General features: G+C 39.5%; 1 protein-coding gene across 6 annotated transcripts in view; it reads right to left on the bottom strand.

Moving 5' to 3' along the window:
* The window catches only part of tpk1 (thiamin pyrophosphokinase 1), a 101,985-nt gene that overhangs the window by 25,581 nt on the left and 52,771 nt on the right, over positions 1-23,633 (bottom strand). For all 6 annotated transcript variants that reach the window (XM_012863924.2, XM_036125380.1, XM_021317172.2 and 3 more), the window contains 2 exons: positions 9,836-9,982; positions 3,241-3,349 (listed from right to left, as the gene is read on the bottom strand). In XM_012863924.2, coding sequence (XP_012719378.2) covers positions 3,241-3,349; positions 9,836-9,982 — 256 coding nt within the window. The remainder of the gene's footprint in view (positions 1-3,240; positions 3,350-9,835; positions 9,983-23,633) is intronic.

Genomic DNA, 23,633 nt, shown 5'->3' with positions numbered 1-23,633 from the left:
TGTGAGCCATCAGATCACATCAGAGCGTCGGGCCGTACGGTGTAAGAACAGATATGGTGAGCTGTGAACTTTTAAACTCTGCGGTTTTGTTGTACAGTTTGAGCTGTACGTGAGTACAATGATTGAAAATAACGTACAGTGTATGCCCGGCGTAACAGGTTCAGGATGAATCTAGACATCCCTCACCTGGTCCTTCTAGGCACATTTTGACTATCAGACAGGGATTGTTATTTTTTCCTCCCAGAAGTTATTTTTTTTGGAGCCTTTTAATTCATTGTGGAGTCTAAAACTTGGCGATTCATGAAAAACAAAAAACTGAGTGGGTAACTCATCCCACTTTACTGGTGTTAAGCAAGAGGCCCTTCAGCAGATCACTGTAGGAGAGATACTCTGGTTCGGAAAATAAAAGATGTGATTTTTCAGCATAATCTGTGAAGTACTGTCATAGAAATTACACCTTCTAACTTAGGTAAATTCACATTAACAGTAATGAAAAAGGGTATTTTCTTGAGCTAAACATCTGCTCTGGCAATTTGTTCCTATTTTGTAAATGCACTGGAAATGGACGGACAACTTCTCCGGCTGCTGGAAAAGGTTCATGCAGTTGAAACATGTCTCTTAAAATCCCACAATTACAGTCTAGGGGTGGGCCATGTGACAATATTAGATTGTGAATGGTCTGAATGTGTGATGATCTGCCAAAACAAAGACTTTGTGGTATATCTGTAGGGGCCATCTGTAGGGGGACCGGAAGTATTAATCTCTTAAAATATGTCAACAAATGTATTAAATGTCACCTGCTCGTCTATGAGTTGGCCAAATTGTGCAAATTTATTTACGTGTTAATGAAAAAAAAAGTTATTTGACCCAAATGCTCTTTTAGATGTTCATCCTTAAAAGCTATGTTTTTACATTAAGATATTATAATAAAGATGTAATGAATTTTTACAAATGTTATTTTTCTGTGTACCCCTACTCTTATCATTCTTTAATTTAAATCGTGAGGGACAGGTTTCATTTTAGACACCGATTTATTAGTTTCACTTTCAGATGGTTGAATTTTTGGCTTGGCTTTCCAAGAGGTGCATGTCTATACTGTTCCCTGTAACACAAGGAGGGGTGTGAGTGCATGTGTTAAGTTCACATGCAATTAAAACTGAATCTACCACACAGCTAGAGTGCAAGTCCACATCATTTGGTAAATTAAATACTTGTCTTGGTATGAGAACTCATTACGGTTCTGTTATGTCTTTTGGTAATTGCATTCACACGACAGGATAAAAAGAAGTAAGGTAAGTGTGGTTAGCCTGTTTGGATTGCAATTATGTATACTTGATTGATGAAGCCCATTAGTAGAAATCAAGTTGAGCATAACGTTCCCATACGCTCTTTCTTACGTTTTCTTTCACACGGCTTGCTTGTCTGTAAGCAATATTCATACGTTTTAACCGTCCTTTTGCTAATTCCCAAAGGAAAATCATAGCGGATTACTTCTGCCATAACTTTGATTGTGTATGGTCCATATGCGGTGGCAGCAGTAGCTCCTACCTTCCTGGCACGTGGTGTTCTGCAGAACAGGAACTGTATTATCCTACATCCAGGAGCAGCTGGCAGCCAAGTCTTTCTGTCCAGCCTTCATGTCAGACAGGGCTAATTGGCACAACCCCCAAATCCCGTTAACACACATTACCCTGCTACTTTCTGGCCATTGGCGTTTAAAAGAGTTTAACTCAGTGAATGAACACAGATATGTCCCAAGTCTTATTGATTTTAGAACAATGTAGATTGCGTAATAAAAAAAATAAATACATGTGAAGAAATCAACCAAAGCCAAGGTATTTTAGTCTGTGTGCATTTCTCTACCATGAAATAATCTGTACTAAAATGTTTGCTGAAGAAAAGCCAATTCCTTTAAAATGAACACATCTGATCTAATCGATATGGATTTATGGCAAATTTTATGTTCCCTTTCAATAAAACCAACCCTTTGAATGAAGAAGTAATAAAAAGCCTCCTTCGGGCAAGCAAGGTTGTAGATGCTGACATTTGCAGTTTTCCTCACTGAGAGGCTGTGAACATGTGGGGCATTGTTTCAATGAATTTCTAAAAAAGCTGTTGTCATTCAAAAATGGCACTGCTCTGACTCGAGCTTCCAGAAGCTTAATACTAGCACAAAAAAAAAAAAAACGGTTGCAGTCACAAGAAACACACGAACCAGAGTGGTATAACAGTAATAGTCCTATAGGACATGGGACATTAAAAATTTGGGGGAGAAAAAAAAAGTCCCAAATTTTTGTTTAATATTCTAGTCCTTCCCTCAAACCCCAGAAGGAAGTCATTACTTCCCGCCTTCTAAATATGCATGTGGTTAATTATGCATCTTGTTACCACTGGCTAATCTGCATAAGACTCTCATGTATTAAGTCCCTCTCATTACCATTCAGAAGGCCACCTCACAGGTGTGCCAAATAAGTGTACTGTAGAACATATTGTAGCTGGAAAAAAAAAAGAAAAAATATAGAAGAAGCACACATACACACAAACAAGAAGTTGATAAACAAGGCCGGAAGTGCAAGCGCGTATGAATATTCAAACATGTACAGCGACATGTTCAAACAAGTAGACGTGCGCTCACTCAAGCGTGCCGACTCCTAAAAACGTACATGTGCACATACAGGCACTGGCGGTGGACACCCACCAAGAAGCAAACACATTATGCAACCCCAGTGACAGAAGGTCCAGGTTCCCTCGAATGGGTGGCAGTTCGGTCTGTGCCAACTCATTAAGAGCACAGCTGGCCATGTGGGTTGGAGTGGAGTAAAGCCACGGGGGTCCTCAGATGAGCGTCGAGTAGATTTTCACACAATTGTCAAAAAGACAAAAAGCTCTTTGAGGCACGTTGTGTATCATCTCCAAATGAAACATGTTCAAACTGCAGAATCATTTGACTGAAGCAAATTAAGCGTCGGTAAATCACTGCGTCTCTTTTGCTCGCAGAAATGTCTACACTGCGAATGGAGTAATCAGCCTCGGATCTTATATTTACTTTGTGAAACAAAGCATTATGGTCCTGAAGACTCTGGAAGAATAGAAAGATTATTTTTCCTTCACTACAAATTTGAAACGCTCGAGTTTATCCCTTGCTGCTACAGTGGCTTACTGTATGTATACTGAGGCTGCAAATGTCGAAGTAAAGCAAGCAGGAGAGTAATGACAGGTTGTAAACAGGAAGGGACTCACTCAGGTTCCATTTGAGCCCTGTGGTGATTGTTTGGCAGGGTCCACCTACAGGAATGAGGCTGCACCACTCTCCCTCCAGGCCTGTGTTCACCCTCAGTCTGTGGTTGCCCTGCAGACATGTTACATCATGAATGAAGTGAATTAGTATACATGCGTGTATATTATATATATATATGTGTGTGTGCAATAAAATGTGTAGCAGGACTTTAACTTTTTTATCCCAGACTCAGCTTCTGCACCCAGTCGCCGAGGGTCATTAAAATAAATTATTGCTATTTTCAGGGCTGTACCCCTTGTTTAACGTCCCGAAATTTAAACTGACCCCGGCATATGAATCACAGTCTATTGATTCAAAAAGCTATTTTAAAAAGACAGATTTAACTACACTTTAAAGCAGCTTTAATCTGATGTATCACAGTAGGTAAACAGGTAGAGTTACAGTATGGTGTACAATAATATGTTTAAGAATCCAAGAAAAAAACAACATATATTATAATTATATAAGAACTAGACAATTTTAATGGGGGATTTACCAATTGTGTCTCAACAATAATAAGAGACCTATTTCTGAGGGACTGTGACATTATTCATGAAATGTTTCATGTATAAAACAAGCATTCACAACATTTGTAAATGCCACTCTTTCCCCTGAGAAACTGGGATTCGGAGACCAAAATAAATCGAATCAAGGAATATAGATAGAAGCAAGTGTCCAACTTTTAGGCCAATACCATTATTTTGCTGTGAATAAAGCCACATAGTGGAATATAGAAAGGTCGAAAGAAAGTTTCTCCTACTCACAAAGTAGAAAGCTACACTACTTGTGTAAATCTATGCAGCTGAAGGAAACCAAAAATGTCTGGAAATAGGGTGCTGTGCTAACCTATTTCTACTTGGTGACAAGATAGGTATGGATTGTGCTCTCCCCAAATAGCTTTTATAGATGAGTGGCAAGCCCTTTGTAGGGATTAAATATGTCATACATACAGTTTGTTACAACACACGTTTTGACTTGAAAAATGCCAAGTGTGGAGGAAAACTCACACTACACACCACCCTGAACACACATGGTGGTAGCAGCATCATGCTGTGGGGATGCTTTTATTCAGCGAGGACAGGAAAGGTTGTCACAGTGATTGGAAAGATGGTTGCCAAACAGGGCAGTCCTGGTAGAAAACATGATCAGAGGCTGTGAAAAACTTGAGAATGAGGCAGAAGTTCGCCTTAAGGCCGAGACACACCAATCCGTCCGATTCGACGTACAGATTCTTCTCCTGACCTGCTGGCTGCGTAGAGGGTCCGTCTGTGTACCACCAGACTTGCAGGATCGAGTATTCATGTGAAAGTATGTACTGGACGTCAGCATAAACAAACTGGGCATTAAACGTAAAGCTGTAGTTGCTGCTCGAACAGGCTCAAAGAACATTAAACGTTTAAAACCTATATGGGGACGAACCTGGATGGAAATTACGTGCAGTTTATCTTGTGGTTCAGTGATTTTATTTTGTACTTTACCCAAAGCCGACCTGTCATAATTTGACAATGTGTCTTTCTTTCTGTTGGAACTACGAAGACATAGGTGCTTAGAACCACTAGCGAGTCTCCCTGGCCCAATTCACTTCAATCTGATGTAATTGCTACGGCTTCATGCAGATGCTAATTCAGTCTTGGTGTGTCTCAGCCTTCACTGTGGGGTAACAACCCTAAACATACAGCCAGAGCAACAATGGAAGCTGGTAGAGATTGCTTACAGCTGTAAATACAGCTTGTATTGAAGCAAAAAGTGATTCTACCAAGACAGATGCATGCTATTGCTACACAATATAGCATCACTGTAATACTATTATGCATAATGTTAGTACTGCAAAGGATTGGCTTGAAATGTAATAGTTGCTGGCTGTTATGATTCCAATGTTAGGAATTCACTCTTAGCGAGCCAGCACCAAATTCAGCTGTTAAATGGACTCTTACTGCAGTAGATGCCAGAAAGGACCCAGGTGACAGCACTGAAGGTACTAAAGTTCAACGAGAGTGTGAGCCGAGTTAGGATAATGAGGATCGACAGCAATTTATAACCTCATAGCAATATTTAAAAATGTCGCCAAAGCATGTTTAATATTGTGCAGCGGCAGCCCTAATGCATCCATGTTTTTCATATTCGCATTAGTAAAATAATACATAAATGAAAAAACATTTTCTTTGAACTTTACCATTACACTCTACTTTGTGATGGTCTATCATATGAATTTCCGATGAAATACGGCATGGTTTGTGATTGCAATATGGAAAAAAAAACCAACAACAACAAAACATTTAAGAGGTATAAATATTTTTGCAAGAAGCTGGAGTATGGAACGCTTCTGCTGCTACATCTTAAGACAAAGTGCATATAGCAACATCAGTCATCTAAAACTATAAAAGTGCCATAGATGAACACATCCAGGGGAGACAAACTAAACAGCTTGAGAATGTATGTTTAAAGAAGTGTTGTCATAGCTTAGCTACCTGGCACTGCAGAGCCAGAGGGAAGGAATAGATGGGAAACATCTAAGTTTTGGAGCTTTTTGTGTTCAGAAACCAACCTGAGGTTGTTTTCTATACATAAGCACAGGCTCTTTGTGTTACAGCATCAGAAAAAAGAGTGAATGAGGAGCAAGCATAAAGGTGTGTGTGTGTGTGTGTGTGTGTGTGTGTGTGGGGGGGGGGGTTTCTCCTACTAATCTGAAGAGGAATATACCCTATATTATTTAAAGACACAGTTGTTCTTAAATAAGTAAAATTTCCCACAAAACGTTTATTGCAAATATCAATATAAAAAAAATCTAAAATCATGTTACAATTATGAAAATAATACTTTAAATTTTAATCTAGAATAAGAAACAAAACATACAACGAAGTTAGATTTGGGCAAAACATATTAAATAGTAAATAAAATGCAGTAATAAGACCGACAGTAGGTTTACTGATGAGACAAAAAAATATGACAGCAGACAGTGGAGCTCTGCAATTTCCTTAACTTAATTCAAAGACTGTTAATTAAACAGCAGCATTTTCCCAGAAGCAAGGTTCAACTTCAAGCAGAAATATCTACATTAACACGACATGTTAACTGGAATCTACAACTAGGCAGTGAAAAAAAATAATATAAGGATAACTTTAGAATATACTGACACAACACTTTTAATACCATTACTAAAGAAAACACATGTTAATTCATTTAATAATCATTTTAATTACAATGAAGGAATCATGCGCCTACCAGCTGCAATGGGGCAAATGAATTGCTTTCATATTTAAGAATCCCATGCGATATGTTTAACAAAGGCGTAGATGACAGACAGATACAGCCCTGCAATGTCCTTTCCTTGCAGTTAGCCTGACACTCCCCATCTGTTTGCAGGTCTGTTTCAGCCTTTACATGGTAAACATGGCATTAAATTACCCCACAGCAGAGCAAAGTCAGGAAAGTTTTCAACCGCAGATCTTGAAAAACGGACCTCTCTTGAATAACCTAGAATATTCTGAATGTTGCCAGTTCTCACGCAACTAGCTTTTTCAGAGTCTGTTGAACTTTGAATAAAAAAACAACTATTTGACTTTTCCTTTGTGTCTTGAATTGACTACTCTAAATTATTCAGTTCTTTAAAAGAACGTGTCATTCTGGCTCAGTTCCTTATTTATTTATACTTTATATTTAAACGCTAAAACCTCGCTCAGTTTACCCCAGCACAGATGCTTGGATGATTTAACACAGCTCGAGTTATCACATTTCATCTCTCACATCAGCCGCATCATCTGACGAGTTTCACTCCTTCAGAGAGCGGCAAGTAAACAAGTCGACAGTTTCGAGCTGTAGCCGGCGTGCCGGACCGATTTACAGAATAGATCGGACAGATGCATCGTTGCTCATTCCGCGTCCCGCAACACGCAGAGCGGGGCCTCCAGAGCCTCCACAGAGGCTGGCTTACAACGCAGTAAATCTCACTGTGGTTACCCAGGACTCAATAAAGCACATCATGAGAGAAAAGCGAACCGAGCTAAGCTCACCTTCTGTCCTTATGTTATTTATTTATGAGACTCAAATTAAGTAAATTTAGCACTACCGTGAGACTAAGACTGATTAAAACATCCCCCTGTTCTGCAGAGACTCACAAAGGAGGTGTCTCTACCCATAATTTAATAGAAGATATGATAATTTTGCGGCGCTTTGAGACTGCTATAGAAAACACATGACTTCGGCATATTTCCTAGAGGTGGCATAATTATACTAAGAGACCTTATTTGGGAAACAAAATAAATAAGGCAAACAGGTGCAACCTTGATTAAATCAGAGCTTCTTCGTGGTTCACAAATTCAGAGATTTAATCAAAATGAAGCAACATGTCGTCTTCGCTGAATAAAACATGAGAGATTAAAGAGATTTATCCTTTCTTTTATTGAGGGTTCAAAGTTTACAGAGCATTTTTCTTTGTGGTGTTTTAAGCCAGAGTGCAACGATCTTTGTGCTACTGAAGCACAATTAAGTTTAAAAAAAAAAAAAAAAAAGCACTTGTCGTGGCAGAGAATATGGCGTGTGAGATTTTTTGGCAAAAGTTGTAAACACTTCAGATACATATGTAACTTGAACAAACAACGGAGGGCCCTTTCAAAGGTTGAGCTCACCTTCATGTACGGGCATGTGCGTTCATCAGTCGCCGGCGAATTGGAGCTGCTTTGACAAACGAGCTTAATTTACCCTCGCTGAAGTAAGATTAATTGGAGGTGTCGAGGTATGAAGCAGCAAATGACAACACGCCTTTGGAATAATGACAAGGAATATGACGAGAGAGCAGCAGAGAGGGTTTGCTTTTGTCATCAGAAGGCATCGCAGTTTGTTGTTTGTCCCGGAGACGTCAGAAAGCCAAGGGACAAACAGAAGGGTCGAGAGGGGCTGTGGGTTCAATGTGCGTTCTAAAAAGGCAGATGTTAAGCCCACTTGTAAACTCAATCATCAAGAGAGCATGAGAAAGTAGCTGGCATAGAGGGGGAAAAAAAAAGAAGAAAAGAACAATTTGGGGAGCATCAGGAGAGTCTCCGGCTCTTACATTCACAAACAGCAAATTGGGACATTATAAGAGCGGAGAAGTGTGTGTGTGTGAGTGAGAAAGTGATCGCGTCTATGTGTGTTTGCGTTCTTGAAGTGATTACTCGTGAGAAGGAAAAAAAAAAAAAACAACAAAGCGTTCGACACTCTAATCAAGGTGGAAGCGGAGCCAAGAAAAACATTTCTGAGGGAGAATAGAAAATAGAGAGAACACCTGGGAGACGGATGATTTGGAAGTTGTTAAGGCGCAGCGTTAGCCTAGCGTGAAGAAACTAGATTGTAGGCCCGCGTATGTACGCGGTGATTATATGCACCTTATAGGGAACACACAGCAAACATAAAATCACCACAAAAGTTTAGTTCTTTGGAGGCGGTCATTATATAAATTTAAGGCTTTCTTCAGGATAATGGGTCTATTGCTTTACTTGCACTGGAAGTAGTTGTGGGCTGATTTAGGGCTCTCATTTCCACAAAAAGCTTAAATTAAAATCCATACATTCGTTTTGTAGAACTGCTTTTCCGAATGGGGTTGGGGGGGGGGGTCATCAGTAATCAGTCCCGGCAACACAGAAACAAACAGGGAAAACAATCACTCACACTTAAGGGCACTGTGGGAGGAAGCCGGAGTACCAAGAGAGAACTGTGCCAATGCACATTTTAAACAATGTTATAAAATGTAATGTAATTACATTTATTTGAAACATTTTATCAATAATTATGATTGTATTTGCCAAAGTAAATAATAATTACTACAGTTATAGTAGAGTAACGTTTTGTCATATATATATTTTTAACTGATTTCTGTTTTGATTTTGATACATAGATTTAAGCAAAAACAAACATTTGGTAAATTTAGTAATGTTTTACAAGTGCTGATCATGCAACGTTATCGTACTTTTTTGCTGTCCTGCTCCTTGTAGGGTGACACAGGGATGGTATCGAGCTGATCTTAGCTGATTCATTATTTCTGGCTATCTGCTCATGAAGCCAGCCTGCCGTCTGCTGCTTAAAGAGACATGCCGCTCATAGCTTGCCAACTGTTGCTTTTTTAATTAGACTAATGAGTGACGTTCCAATTGTTTCTCCACCATGACTACAAATATTTCCAAACTCAATCTCAGGTATAGGTCTTGCAGCCTGCTTGATTAGAGATGCAAACTAAAGGTTTGGGAAGAGGAGGCTGCATTACTTTATGCTATATGTATCAGTAGAAACCTCTGGTCACTCCAGCACTTTATCTGTCATCTTCATAACAAGGTATTTAAATCATAGAAGTGGTATGACAGAAGATCTAATCCGTTTTGAAACTGTAACTCTTAAAGCCTTGGCATACATTGATACTGGTGCCCAACAATTTCTTTGCTTTTAGTTTTGTATTGAGTTGAAGCTGGGTATGAAGATTGATAGCGAGAGACATCCACAGGAAATGATGATCAGACTGAGGGACAGGTGGCTCTTCTGGCCTATAGAACAGTAGATAATGGAGACAAGTTGGAAAAACAATTCACTCACGGGTTTGAGTAAGTATGCCAAGCTTGCTTCCTGTATGATCAGAACAGGCAGCTGTGTCATGGACAGAGCATGGAAGAGGGTCTCAACCGATGCCATGGTCTGGTCAAGTCTCCCTGCTAGACCACCCAGTGTCACTATGGTGTCCACCTGTAAAGAGATTAGAAAAGATTACAATAACAGTGAGTGTTTCTGAGCTTTCGGCAGGATTCACCTGTTGGTTAGAAAGTAAATGATTTGGCTACAGAACCCTCCCAGTCAATTCAGTTCGCCGCCAAATCCTAACCCCATTTTATACCGACATGTTTTGTCCGATCCTATTTCCATTTCATATGTGTGAACAAACCATTTGCTTACCATGCACAGAAACAATTGGAAATCTGTTTATTTCTGTCCTATATATACACATTATGTAAACATATTTACAAAAATGCTTATATATGATATCACAAAACTTAAAATAAAGGTATATTCTTTTCTAAAAAAAAACAAAAAACAACTTTTATTTCCAGTTGTTTTGATTTCGTTCCCTTCCATTTCACCAAGTTGATTTTATGACAGATTATGACCCCGGGCAAACCATAATAACTCCAACTGACTTCCTACTGCCGGACATTATTCACTGCAGTCATTAAATCATGCCTCCTTACAGCAGACTCTGAGCTGATTCTGGAAAATGACTTTAAAACACCAGCTATACAAACGGGTGCAAACAGTTCCCTTGCTGCATGGGACAAACTGACGGTAGATACAAGCATCCCAAGGCATGAAGCTCCATTTTGTTCCCACGAATGTCAGTTACGATGGTTTCATGTGTACCATGTGACCACAGCCAGCCTCTAAGACCGGGCTGCTTTCCAGCTACAGCAACGATATTAAGGTGGAGTACATGTCCTTCTGATCCGGAGAGGTGGCTGATGTTCTAAAGTAAAGCTGTAAAAAATGGAAACCACAGGTAAATCAGCCCACCAACTGTGCATGGTTACATAACATTTTCTTTAAACATAAAAACCCTCTAATTGGGAGCCAAAGTGTAGACAGCGAGTTAAAACATGTTCATAGGTTTAAAAAAAAAAAATAATAATTTAACAGAAGAAACCCAAGTGCAATGTGTCCGAACATAGCTTAGCTTAAAGGGGACATAAAGTGAAGAATCCACTTTTTCAGCACTACCTGTTCAAAATACCATTTCTTGTGTGTTTGGGGCCTCTGGAAGTACTGGAAAGTTGAATTCAGGCTTCCAAAGTGCTGTTTAGATATCTTTAGATTCTTTTTATGTCATACTTTTAAAGCCGTTCAGATTTTTCTGTTTTATGTTACGCTTTCTTCCCCGTTACGGCTTTTTGCAGAACGTCTACATAAGGTAATATACATCCATCCATCCAACCATCCATTTTCTGACCCGCTTAATCCCTGATGGGGTCGCGGGGGTTGCTGGTGCCTATCTCCAGCGTTCATTGGGCGAGAGGTGGGGTACACCCTGGACAGGTCACCAGTCTGTTGCAGGATAACACAGAGACAAACAGGACAAACAACCATTCACGCAGACACTCACACCTAAGGACAATTTAGAGAAGCCAATTAATTAGTCATTGTTTTTTAGACTGTGGGAGGAAGCCGGAGTACCCGGAGAGAACCCACGCATGCACAGGGAGAACATGCAAACTCCATGCAGAAAGACCCAGGGCTGGATTTGAACCCTGAACCTTCTTGCTGCAAGGCAACAGTGCTACCCACTGCACCTCTGTGCAGTCCGGTAATATACATCCCACCATTTTTTCGCCATGTTTCGTTTTCACTTCGATTTTCTAAACTCAAGGATGCCGAAGCCATCAGTGGACCAATCTAAATGTTTGGTTGTTGGGTGTATTAACCCACACAACCCAACTCCACCGGCCCCCCATTATCATAACCTTGTCGAAGTGCCAGGTTACTTTATTTTTTGTGGGAATGTACCCGCATCAGTAGGGAAAGTCCTCCTCGTTGGCGCAAAGCTCTTCAAGGATCAAAGCTTCAGTAATTTTTGCCGGTAATGAAGAGGAATTTGCCTCAGAGACTTCATCTGATCGAGGGCTCAGTTCCTTATGCATGGAAACAAAGGACACAGCAAAGCAGTAAGCTGCTGATAACTCTGAAATTTCATCAGACTTTATTTTAAATAGAAATCATAACGCTTGCCGTGTGCTCGCTGATATTTTCTTGAGACCACAACCGCAGCACCTGTTTCAGGTACTATTATAAGCAGTGAATCAATCAGCTCATCCATCCATCCATCCATGGCTGTCATTGTAATGCCACCTGCAGTATGGATGCTCTCTGTAACTTTGAAAACCCCCTGAGTTAACCACAGCCTCAGTCCTGCCCCTTGAGCCAGCATTTACACAGAGAGAGATGTCAGCAGGTATGCTAAATTAAACAAAGCACTGCTGCAGTTCAGGTTAACAGCAGCTGTTGGCACTTGTCCAGGTTACTGTTAGGGTAAATAAAAATAAAAATGTATTCAAATACATGCCTAAAATAGTGTGTAATGAATCTATATATGAATACATATTTACATTTTTTTAAATGATGGTGTTTTAATTGACCAAGATGTGCATATGTTAAACATCGTAATAGTTACTGATGAGGAATTTAAGAAAAACCAAAGACTTTTTATGATGACTCCCCCCAGACGCACACAAAAGATTTTATACAAAGGCATGAAATGGCAAAAGGGCAAAATGACCAAAAATGAAAGGTGTAAAAAATATGACAAAGAAAAAGACATTTAAAAGAAAAGCCAGTGAAATAATAACATTTTGTTAAATCCTTCTGGAAAAATGCATACAAGGAGACAACTTTTAACATTTTTGTATTACATTATTTATTTTTACTAGCGTATTAAAAAAGTGAACAATCTAATGCAATACTTGTTTTTGAACAAAATTATTCTTATGGGGATTAGCAAGGATAACAGGCTTGGAAAAATAAATGGGGAAAGATGAGTGTTGGCATTGTTAATGCTGGTCAATACAATCTGTGTAAACAACATTGAGTGTCTTAGTTTAGGAGCTGGTATATCAAGTGGGAATCAAATGACCTAAATCATGTTCCAACTAAAGTTTGAGCTACTAGTTCACTTAAGCAGCATATTTACTGCTCAGCAGTTATATCTTTATACTCCCCAAGCAGTCAGCATGAGTACTGACAGCCCTAAAACCCAGCAGAGTAAAGAGGGCAAAAGAGCTTTCAAAGGCTGACGACTGCCAGTCACACCAGCAACGAAAACAAACCAACTTCCGTCAATCACACACACACTTTGGTGTTTTTTTTTTCCCTTTTCCTTTTTTCATTACCTTTTTCCGGTTAGCCTGTATCAACACAAGATGGTATAAGAATATATAGGAAGGAAGATTCATTTCATCACATTTTTTCAACATGTAATAAAAGAGGAACAGCCTTCTTTTCGTAAAAGTACTACCAGATGAACAGTCTACTCGAGCAGTGGCACAAATTTGAAAACATTCCACAAGAGAATACCAGCAAAAAAGATGTTTTGTTCAGGTTCTTCTTTTTTTTATATTACTGTCTGATTCTCCAGTCCAGCTCTGTTCAACTTCAACTTTAAAACAAAGGACCTGACAATGTTTTTAAACTGATATCATAGTTCAATCAATTTTCCCACATCACTCTATAGCAGGGGTCACCGGCATGGTGCACACGGGCACCAGGTAGCCCCCAAGGACCATATGTGGTGCCCTTAAGCCTGTTAAACAAAATAACACAACCCTCCAGTCAGCTGCATCTAAAATGTTATTTTATTCAGTTCTCTTCCTTTTTAATCATACTTGTATTTACATAGATTTAAAAATAACAAAAGCTATAAAACATGTATATATTACATAACGTTAAGGTGAGATCTAATTCTTCTAGTTCAAAGGTAAGTACAGGTAGCCCTTCGTATGACACAGTACCAATGAAGTAGCTCTCAGTTTCAAAAAGGTTGCTGACCCCTGGTCTAAAGAAATAAGGAATAAAACATTGCCTCCATCTATGTAACTAGCACTTGATTTATACTTCCTCTCAGTAAAAGCTGTCTTCATAGACATCTTTGTTTTTTTCTATGGCCAAACATTTCCCCCTTTGATTGGTCCCACCAGTGAAGGCGTTTCCAACTTAGCCCGATTATAAGCTGCTGTTTTGCTCCACGTTTTAAACAAGCAAAAAAAAAAAAAAAAACTATTCGCTAGTATGTATCTGGTATATCTGAATAAATCCGTGCATTCTGCTCTTAGATACGTGCACTTTGACACAAAAACCTGCAAGCGATACCTGCAGACAGTGAGATGAAAGTTAAAGGCTCTCTGAGACTTCTTTTTCAGGCAGACTGTCTGCGCTTGATCTTTTTATATCCTTAACCAAACTCCGAGACATCCACAACCTTTTTTCTCCAGGTCTTGGAAAACACGTTAGATCTTGGCTTGATGGCTCTCCCATTTCAATAGTAAAGAGAATTTGGTATTGAAGATGTCGGTGGGTTTAAATAACGCTGCTTATAATCACTGGCAACAGACTTTATTACCTCAGTTACTATAAACATATGGACACGGAGAGGTAAAGATTGATCTGGTTCAATTTGGTTAATGTATCGCATATGAGGAAAATGTTTCCTGGTTCATTTGAAGAAAAAAAAAAACATCAGTGTCCTTGGAATATTCTTGTATTTTTTCTTTAACATAAGGCCTCGCAGCAACATTAGTAATTCGTTATAATGACCTTTGTTCTGTTTCTTTTTTCTTTCAGCATGCGTGTGTTAACCTGTTTCAAATTACTACACAATGAACTCCAAAATTTCTGTTTGTCAATTTGATCATTTAGCCTTACTAACAGAGTTTCATCAGTGGAAAAACAAGCTTAGATCAAACTTAAATAAATAAATAACTGGACTAACTGTGTCACAAGTTACTTCCCCCCTTAGGAGATTGCGTTAAAACTAAACAGAGCGCTGAGACGGAGGTTATTTCAACATCTGGTTGACACCCCCGCATGATGAAAAGCACCGCCTTGACTGTAAACAACAAGGCTTGGTAAACAAACTCCCCTCTGTGATGGAGATACACAGACATAGATAGAAGGTTTCAAGAAAATGCTAATCTGGCTGTCAAATCCATCACTGTGGTTTGATGAAAATTACAAAATACCATAGAGCTAACTGTACTAACATCCACATAGAGCTTCGTCCAAGCACATCACACAATATTTCCATTCTCGACCATACGATTATGCGGGATTTTTTTACACTCCTTTGCTAAATACAAACAAAGCCCCTGTGCAGACTAAACTAGCACATTTGAGACCACACTTTCAGTACGTGATCGACAAGTTTGATGCTCTTTGCCATCAGCTGCAAGCTGTCCACCTGGTAAGGAAAGTTAAAGCCCACCATAACCCACACGTTATGCCTCTAGTTATACCTTGGGATGTAGGCACAAATAACTCTGAGATTAAAAGGAAGGACAAGACAATGTGATGTAGTGACCCTATCGGATGTTAGCAATAAACTGACCAGTACCCTCTGGTGAATACATAACATGTTGAGTATGGCAATTAACAAAATTGCTTAAGGTAGTTCTGCCTGATAGAATGGGGTATAGGAACTAACAGACACTCGCTCCGGTCAGAGCTGCAGAGTTATACACCATTTCTCTTTGAGCTTGCAGTTACAGCTGCACATTTACAATCACATGTGGTCCCATGATAGACCTGGGTGATGTAAATGACAAAAGGCTCTCCAAAGCAGAGCTTGTAGTTGTGTGATTTTCTCAGAACTAAGATCAGAAAGGTGTTGCTGTGTGAGGTTGCTTTCTAAACTTGCAATGTGGTGTCTGCATCTGAACCCCAAATCATACATTCATAGTAGAGATTGAGATTAGGGCTGCACAACATATTGCAAATACATTAATTAGCCTTTCATTAGCTACACCTGCTCAGTTGCCTTTTAACACATTAGCACATCAGCCAATCACATAGCTGCATTTAGGCATCTAGATGTAGCTTGTTGAAGTTAAAACTTGGCACCAGAATGGGGAAGGTAGGGGATTTGAGTGACTTTGAACGTGGCATGGTGGTTAAGGACAGATGGAGTGGTCTGACTATTTCACAAACTGCTGATCTACTGGGATCTTAATACATAATACAGAGAAAATATCCACTGGACTGCAGATTTGTGTACACAATCCCTAAATGTTGTCAAAACATGAAGGAGAATGGGCAGACTAGTCTTAGATGACAGAAATACAATAGTGGCTCCAACAGTCACTCATTACCCCCAAAGTATGTGGAGTTTCATCTCTGAATGCACAGCACATCTAACCTGGAAGAAGGTGGGCTACATAAGCAGAAGACCACACCAGGTGCCACTCCTGTCAGCTAAGAAGGCTACAATTTACAAAGGACCATGAAAATTGAGCAATAACCACATGAACAATTGTGTCTGGTCTGTTGAGTTGTGATTTCAGATGACAGTAATGGCTTAAGAGAAATGGTGGTAGTGTGATGTTGTGAGAGATATTTTCTTTTCACTCTTTGGGTCCCTTGGTAAAGTAAAGCTGCTAAAAACAAAGGCATCCGAATATTTTTTTTTTCCAAAAACGAATGGCTATGCATGTCCCAATTAAGATTTTTTTCTTTAAATAGGAATGTATAGGATGTCATTAATATGCCCTAGCTTTGTTGTGCAGGTATAGGCTCAACCTGCCGCTGCTACATGTGCTCTCTTTTTCCTGTGTTATTTTCACTTAGTCTCCTACCTGGTATATAAAGCAGCTAATAGCAGAGGTGCTGACTTCCAAGCCTATCAAATTGGTGCTTGCAATGTTTGAAAAAGTGCAATGTTTCTGTGCGCAGCAAAATCCAAACAAATCTGTCTTGATCAACATAACTTTGTACAACTTAACATTTTGAAGGAGGAAGCAACTTTTTATGAACTGACCTCTTCTCAATTTCAAGCCTACTTAATGTGACACACTTTGGATTGTCTTGCTACTGAAAAGTGCTATATAAATAAACTTGCCTTGCCTTTCCTTAGTAAAAGCTAGATAGTACTTCCGGCACACTTAGGCAGGTGCCTTATGGGCTTCCAGTAATGTCGACATTTGTGGTTGTTGCGTTTGGTTGGGGTCCCGGTGTAGAATGCTCTAGGATGGAGAACACACCATGATGTTTTTCTTGAAAACCATCAACCATCTCGATCATTTCAACCAGGTGAGAGCCCCAGAAAAACTGTGCTTATTATCTGTCATGCTGCAAATGTCTGTGATTTTGGATTGCTGTGCATGATTAGTTGGAATGCTGGTGATGGGTTTGAGCAATTAGTTTTAAATTCCAATATTTTCAATGGAAAATACAAATTTTCAAGATACAAACTGCCTATTGAAATGAATAAAAATTGTATTGAAATTCTATTATGATGTTCTATCTGTATTAAGAGTTTTGTACAAACTTTGCATCATTTTAACCTATCTGAGTATAGTTACAGACCAGGTCTACCCCTTTATGAGAACAGTGTGCAGATATTCTGGGTACTTCCAGCAGGATAAATCACCATAAAACTAAGCTCAAATATAACCAAAGTTTTTTTTTTTTTTTTTTTGAAGCCATGATAATGACATGGGAAGAACATTGGCAGGAAAAATGTGGATCTATCACAACTGATGCACATCATGGTTTCCTTATTTTAGCCCTAATTCAGATCCTGAAAAGCTCACAGCAAATTACAAACCCCGAAACTCCAAAACAAAGAAAAGTGTCAGTTCAACAGGAGGAAATGGTGTTTACAGTTTAATTTTAGCCACATCTAAAGTAGATATACTGTTGCTAAACATTCACAGCTCGGAGTGAAAACCTAAAAACCTAGCATCTCATGATGAGATGAGTGAAGAGTGACAGAAGTTGACAGTGAAAAATTACAAGACAGATACACATTGTGCATTATGCTTAAACCTTCACGAAACAATCAGCTCTATCTTCACATCAATGTTTTTTTTTTTTTTTTTTGGGGCAACATAAGGAACAGTGTAACAGTACGAGTTTTTCTTAGTTTCTCCTTTTGCTTTTGCTTACTAAAAAATAACCAAAAACCAGGCCAAGAAAACTCTTCTGACAGAACGAAGATCATTTCGAGAAGCAGGCTGCACAGAACCGTCTTTTCTCAAGACATTGCTTGGTTGGAGGAACCATAGCGAGCAGAAAGAGGCCGGTGAGATCAACGCCGATACACATCAGAAAATGATGAACAGATCATAGCAGAGCAGAAAATTAAAACGAGGGCCGCTGCCTAGCTGTAAGCACAGACACAAAAACAGCCATTTCCAAAACACATGCACGCTATTCAAGAGATAAGTACCTGCAGCCAAGGTGCGCACATTCCAATGAAAAAGCACCAAAAATCCACTATAATCCTCTGACACGATTCCAGGGGATTTTACAGTCCTATTATTTTACTGACGCATTTCATTCTTTTACAAAGGCTAAGTGGATTGAAATTTGCAAAGGTGAACAGAAAGGGAATATGACAAAGCATTGTATTAAATTCTTAGAAAAGTTTAGCTTTTCTAGTCCTATTTTGGGTACTAAAGAGAGCCGGAGTGCAAGTATGAGTAATAGAGGGTAAGGAGGAAAATCTGTGACAAAATAAGAGCCCTTAGCAGCAAATGGTTAAAAAAAAAAAAAACATTTTGCCAGCTTCCTATCTTTTGCAAACAGGCAGACTAAGAACACATCCAGCACCAGTACAAAAGCTGATTAAATATTAGTCAAGCTAAGAAAAAAAACTAAAAAGATTCAGAGGGAAGGACAAACCCAGACAAAAACAATGTAAAAGGATGCAGCGTTACGTGTGTACATGAGATGAAGTGCATGTTTGCGTGTGCCATGGTCTTTCATTAGCTTAAAAATGTGAAGTGATTGGGACACTCTGCAGTGATTGGGCCAACACTCAACATGCTGCTTACCCCGATACGAGAGACAGGAAAAAGATGTATAATGAACAAAAAAGAGGGTAAAAAAGTAGAGAGAAGAAAAGCACAGAGCAAAACACATCAATATAACATCATAATAAAAAGCCTGATGACTGTGTGTGTTGGACATAAAGCTCTGCTCTGGCTTGCTGCTTCTTCCAGTATAAGCAAAAACCTCAGAAAGTATTGCATTTTAATACAGTTAAATGCTCCTTTGGAGTTTATATGTAGGTGTCTAATGTTATTTTAATGGCATTTCTCAAAACTTTATTTCTCCAGGAAATGTTGAGTGAGCTGTAATATTTTTTTCCTGAAGAGTTTTCTTGTTACCGATACACCCACACATCCCAGCAGGGATTTGCCATTGGTAAAACATAGGCAGACACTACTGACCTCTGAACATCTCTTCTCCAGCACCTGAGTACCAGAAGCCACACTGTAGGGCATTCAGAAAGACAGAGGGACAGCATAACCTGCTTGTTTTAACTAAGGATCCATGTTTCGGTATTGTAACAATAAGTACGTCAATGTAACATATAAACATTTTCCATTGGCATTGATTTACTGGTGAGAAGCAACTGCAGTGAATATTCAACTTCCCTTCTAACGTTTATCCAATACCTTTTGCTTTTGTTCAGAGGTTGATACACATTTATCTCTGGGACAAAAAAAATAAATCTATAGTATAATAGCTGGTCATTCCCTTGGTGTTTTTGTGTGTACAGATGAACAATTTAAAAGGTGATATGAAGGCTGTATTAGTTTGTAAAATAAATGTAATTTTTTTTATAGTATATGATATTTACACTATGGATATGCATCAAAGTTTTTTAATACATTACTAAAAAGGAACAAAATATGCTGCTTTCTACAATGTGCATTAAAACCAGAGTCTGAATTTGCCCCAGGACACTTGAAGAGGCTGAGCCATGTGGCACGTCATTGTGGTCAAACAAAACCACCATCATTGGACGGAAGAACGTCGTCTGAGCTTGTTTTGTTTGTTGAAACAGCTTTTGATAATAATTTTTGTGAATAATAAGGATTTTAAAATGGGATATTGCGTGCCTTTTGGATGGACAAATGTGACAGGGTCAAATGCAAACTTTTTCAGCTTTGCCAAATTTTCCGCCATCTGCAATGGCAGAAAATTTGGTTGGATGCTACATGGAAGAAGGACTGAAAACCGACAATGCACAGCAGGCTCTGCTCAGACTATTATGAAGAGTCCTGCCTCCTTGAAGAGCCAATGGCTTTGTACCCAAAAGGCGGTAGCTAAAAGATGACTAAATGCTTTTATGTAATATTTTGCTGTGTCAACAATGAAATTATGCCGTGCAACGATGAGGCCACAGAATTTTGCACAAGACCGGACCCTCTGCAGCGGCCATGACGGGACTTTCTGCATCATGAGCCAACAGAATGCGCTAAAAAAATGGAACAAATATGTGGGTTGCTTTTTATTTAGAACAATAACTATGATTATAGTAATATTTAATGTATTATTAATTATAATACGCAGGGCGATAGACTGCCAGTGTTCAAGCACCTGCTCCTTTGCCCTGCATTAGAAAAAATCCTTGCTGCTGGCGCACATTTTTTTTCCCAACATTTAATAACAAGAATCACCCTCTATGCTATTAATTCCTCTCAAAAGTGTTTTAATCTTCAAAAGGGATTTAGTCAAGTTATTGTGACAATTCTACACTGGCGAATACATGGCACGGCCTGCCACCATCCTGCCTCTCCATTCTACGCCTCAGGCCAAACTTCTCCTTCTCCCCCCATCCGCACCATCAGACAGAGAAGTAAAATCAAGGTTTTACTTCATAACGTACTTAGAATTATAAGCCTGCTGAAAACATTACATCATGTGTGGCCGACATCCTGCAACTTGCAGGTTGCCAGCACAATCCCCCACTCCGACCATCTCAGTCGTTGTGTCCTTGGGCAAGACACTTCACTCGAATTGCCTGCTGGCGGTGGTCAGAAGGCCCAGTGGCACCGATGTATGGCAAGCCTCACTTCTGTCAGTCTGCTAGGGCAGCTGTGGCTACTAACATAACTCACCACCGTCAGGGGGTGAATGTGTGCATGAATGGATGTAGTGTGAAGTGTTTGGGGTTGTAGGACTTAATAAAGCGCTATACAAGCACGAGCCATTTACCATTTTACCATTTACCATTTGTGGCCAACGTATTTGGGCGTGACACCTGCTGAAACCACTGGGCTTTTGATAGAATGAACATCCATGCATTGCATTGCGGCTCATTTGCACCCATAAATTCATTTGAATCACTGATCATTGCAATCAAAACTTCATGAAACTACTCCAAAAGAAGAGTTAAAAAACAAAACAACTGGACCTTTTTCCGAAGTTTGAAGACATTTCGCTTCCCATCCAGAGAGCTTTCTCAAGTCAAATGTCTGGAGTAGTGTGGAGTTCCGAGCTTTATATTATTGCCCAAAAAAGCCTTGTTATGGCTTAGATAACATGCAAATTTTCAATTTCATGAAACTACCAATACTGTTGAGAAGGATAAAAACTGCACTGTTTTTTTTATTGTGCTAAAGTTTTTGGGTATTATCAATATGCTACAGATGGTAGCAAAAAATGTGCAGAATGTTATCAGTACCACAGATAAAGTATAGTTTATATGCTTCGGAGATGTTGACAACATGCTTCTGTGGACAGTCGCGTGTTTTGGTGTGCGGGTTCACGAGCGTGTCTCAAAGACATACTGCAGCTGTCCTTGTTAAAGTAGTCATTGTTGAACAGTTTATAGGACAACTATTAAAGAGGCAGCCGTTCATGTCTGCACAACTCCGTTCAACCAGTCGACATTACTAACAGCTCGACATGGGGGCACACCGCCATCTGTAGCTGGTCATCTCCCTCCTGAATCACCATGATAGCACGATTTTGAGAGTTGCACCGCTGCTAAAATGAAACGCTATAGTAATAGAAGACCAATGGCATAAGATTTTTTTATAAAATAACGAAGATATTGCACTTTAGTCGCAGAAAAATAGTACTTGTGTGAATATGTGAAGAGACGCTCCATGTTGCATTTTCTATCCTCTTAACATTCCAGTACGGGACTCTTTAATTGTCATTTCTGTCATCAGAGCTTTCTCACTGAGCAGCAGATTCTCCACTGTGTACGACTGGTTCAAATTGCTACAGCTGGATCGAGTTTACATTTAGTTATGCACTGAAATCAGACACGGTGTCAGACACAAGACGTGCTAGCAGCCAGAATTGTTTGGCCACAATGATGTTGCATAGCATCAGCCGTGTACCAGTGTAACAAGCATTTTGATTTTCAGCTCTGCTTCAAAGATCTGTTTAGGAGGTGGAATGTCACAGGTTTCAGGGTTTTGTATGGTAGTTGTGCAATATTTGTAGTAGAATCTTGATTAAAGCATTGCTTTAAAGCAAAATGTACAGTTTTTTAGGTTTCTTTTTCCTTCATTTGATCTTTAAGGCAATTCAATTTTAGGCAAGGACAAACCATGGTCCATTGTCTTCCAGATATCTTGGCTGATTTTGTTACATTTTCCCATGATTTGACACAAGGATGTAGCGTGTTTTTAAGTGTCTTAAATTACATTCACAGGTTTGCCTTCGATTAACTCAGATGATGTGAATTAGCCTAGCATAAGCATACAAAGCTGTGAAATCAATTTGCACTCTTGCCTAATTTGTTAAATAGAATATAAATCTTTCTCTATGTTAATTTCTGAATTTGTGTAAAGTAATAAAAAAAAATATCCCATTAAAAATCTGTTAGCAATGCTAATTGAAGCACAAGAGAAACAGATTTGTCTAATTTAATTTAAAATTTGAATGAGAACAGAAAAAGAAGTGTGACTGTGCGCGGCATGTGGAGAGGCAGTTTGTTCTCACTGTGGCCATTCGGGGTTCAAATCCCAGCCTCAGGGCCTTTGCTGTGTGCCTCCCTGTTTCCTGTCTCTCAACTGTCTGAGCGTTATGTATAAGGCAAGAAGTGCTGCAAAACAACCTTCAAAAAAAGTTAAGCGTCTGCAGTAGCGTTTTTTGGCACGGGCAAACCGGGTTGCCATGACACATCTGGGGCTGCACGAGCACTTAAAAAATAATTTAAAATAATCTGTGCCCCAAAAGCGGTTTTCCATTATCTATTATATCACGGTGTGAGGAATTGGCAAATTGCCGCCCCTTGCTGCTGCAGCCGCCCTGCTTGCTGTGAGAAGATGCTGCAGCCCTGCACACTGCACAGAGAGGCTGACAGGCTGTGTGCTCAAGACGGGGTGGCGATAGGGAGGTTCGGAACCAGTTGTTGGTCGAACTGCTTTTTTTCCTCTACCCAATGATGAAAACGCAGCCGAGGTGACGCGCGGGGGCGAAGCCACTCTCACGGCCGCAGGTGACATGGTAGTTGTGTTTTTTAAGGCCGCAGGTGGCAAAAGTTGAGTTTTTAACCGCTGTTTTTTTTAACTGCAGGACCGCACCGCAGTCTTTTACTGGATGGGCAGAGGTCAGCGTGATTACAGTGAGCCAGGCTGGAGACAGCACAGAGCAGCATGACTGCAGCAGGTCAGCAAACATTCCCTACATGGCTATATCATCCCATCCCAGAGTTGGCAGATATTATGTTTGTGGTTAGGATGTGTTCAGGGCCAGTGTTGTATAGTAATGAAGTAAAAATACTTCACTACTGTACTTAAGTATATTTTGGAGGTCTTTATACTTTTCTCGAGTATAACATTTTTTGATAACTTTTACTTTTACTTCACTATATTTCTGACCCTAATTGCATACT

This window comes from Fundulus heteroclitus, chromosome 21 (assembly GCF_011125445.2).
Source record: "Fundulus heteroclitus isolate FHET01 chromosome 21, MU-UCD_Fhet_4.1, whole genome shotgun sequence".
Taxonomy (NCBI): domain Eukaryota; kingdom Metazoa; phylum Chordata; class Actinopteri; order Cyprinodontiformes; family Fundulidae; genus Fundulus; species Fundulus heteroclitus.
This window is presented reverse-complemented; position numbering and strand designations above follow the sequence as displayed.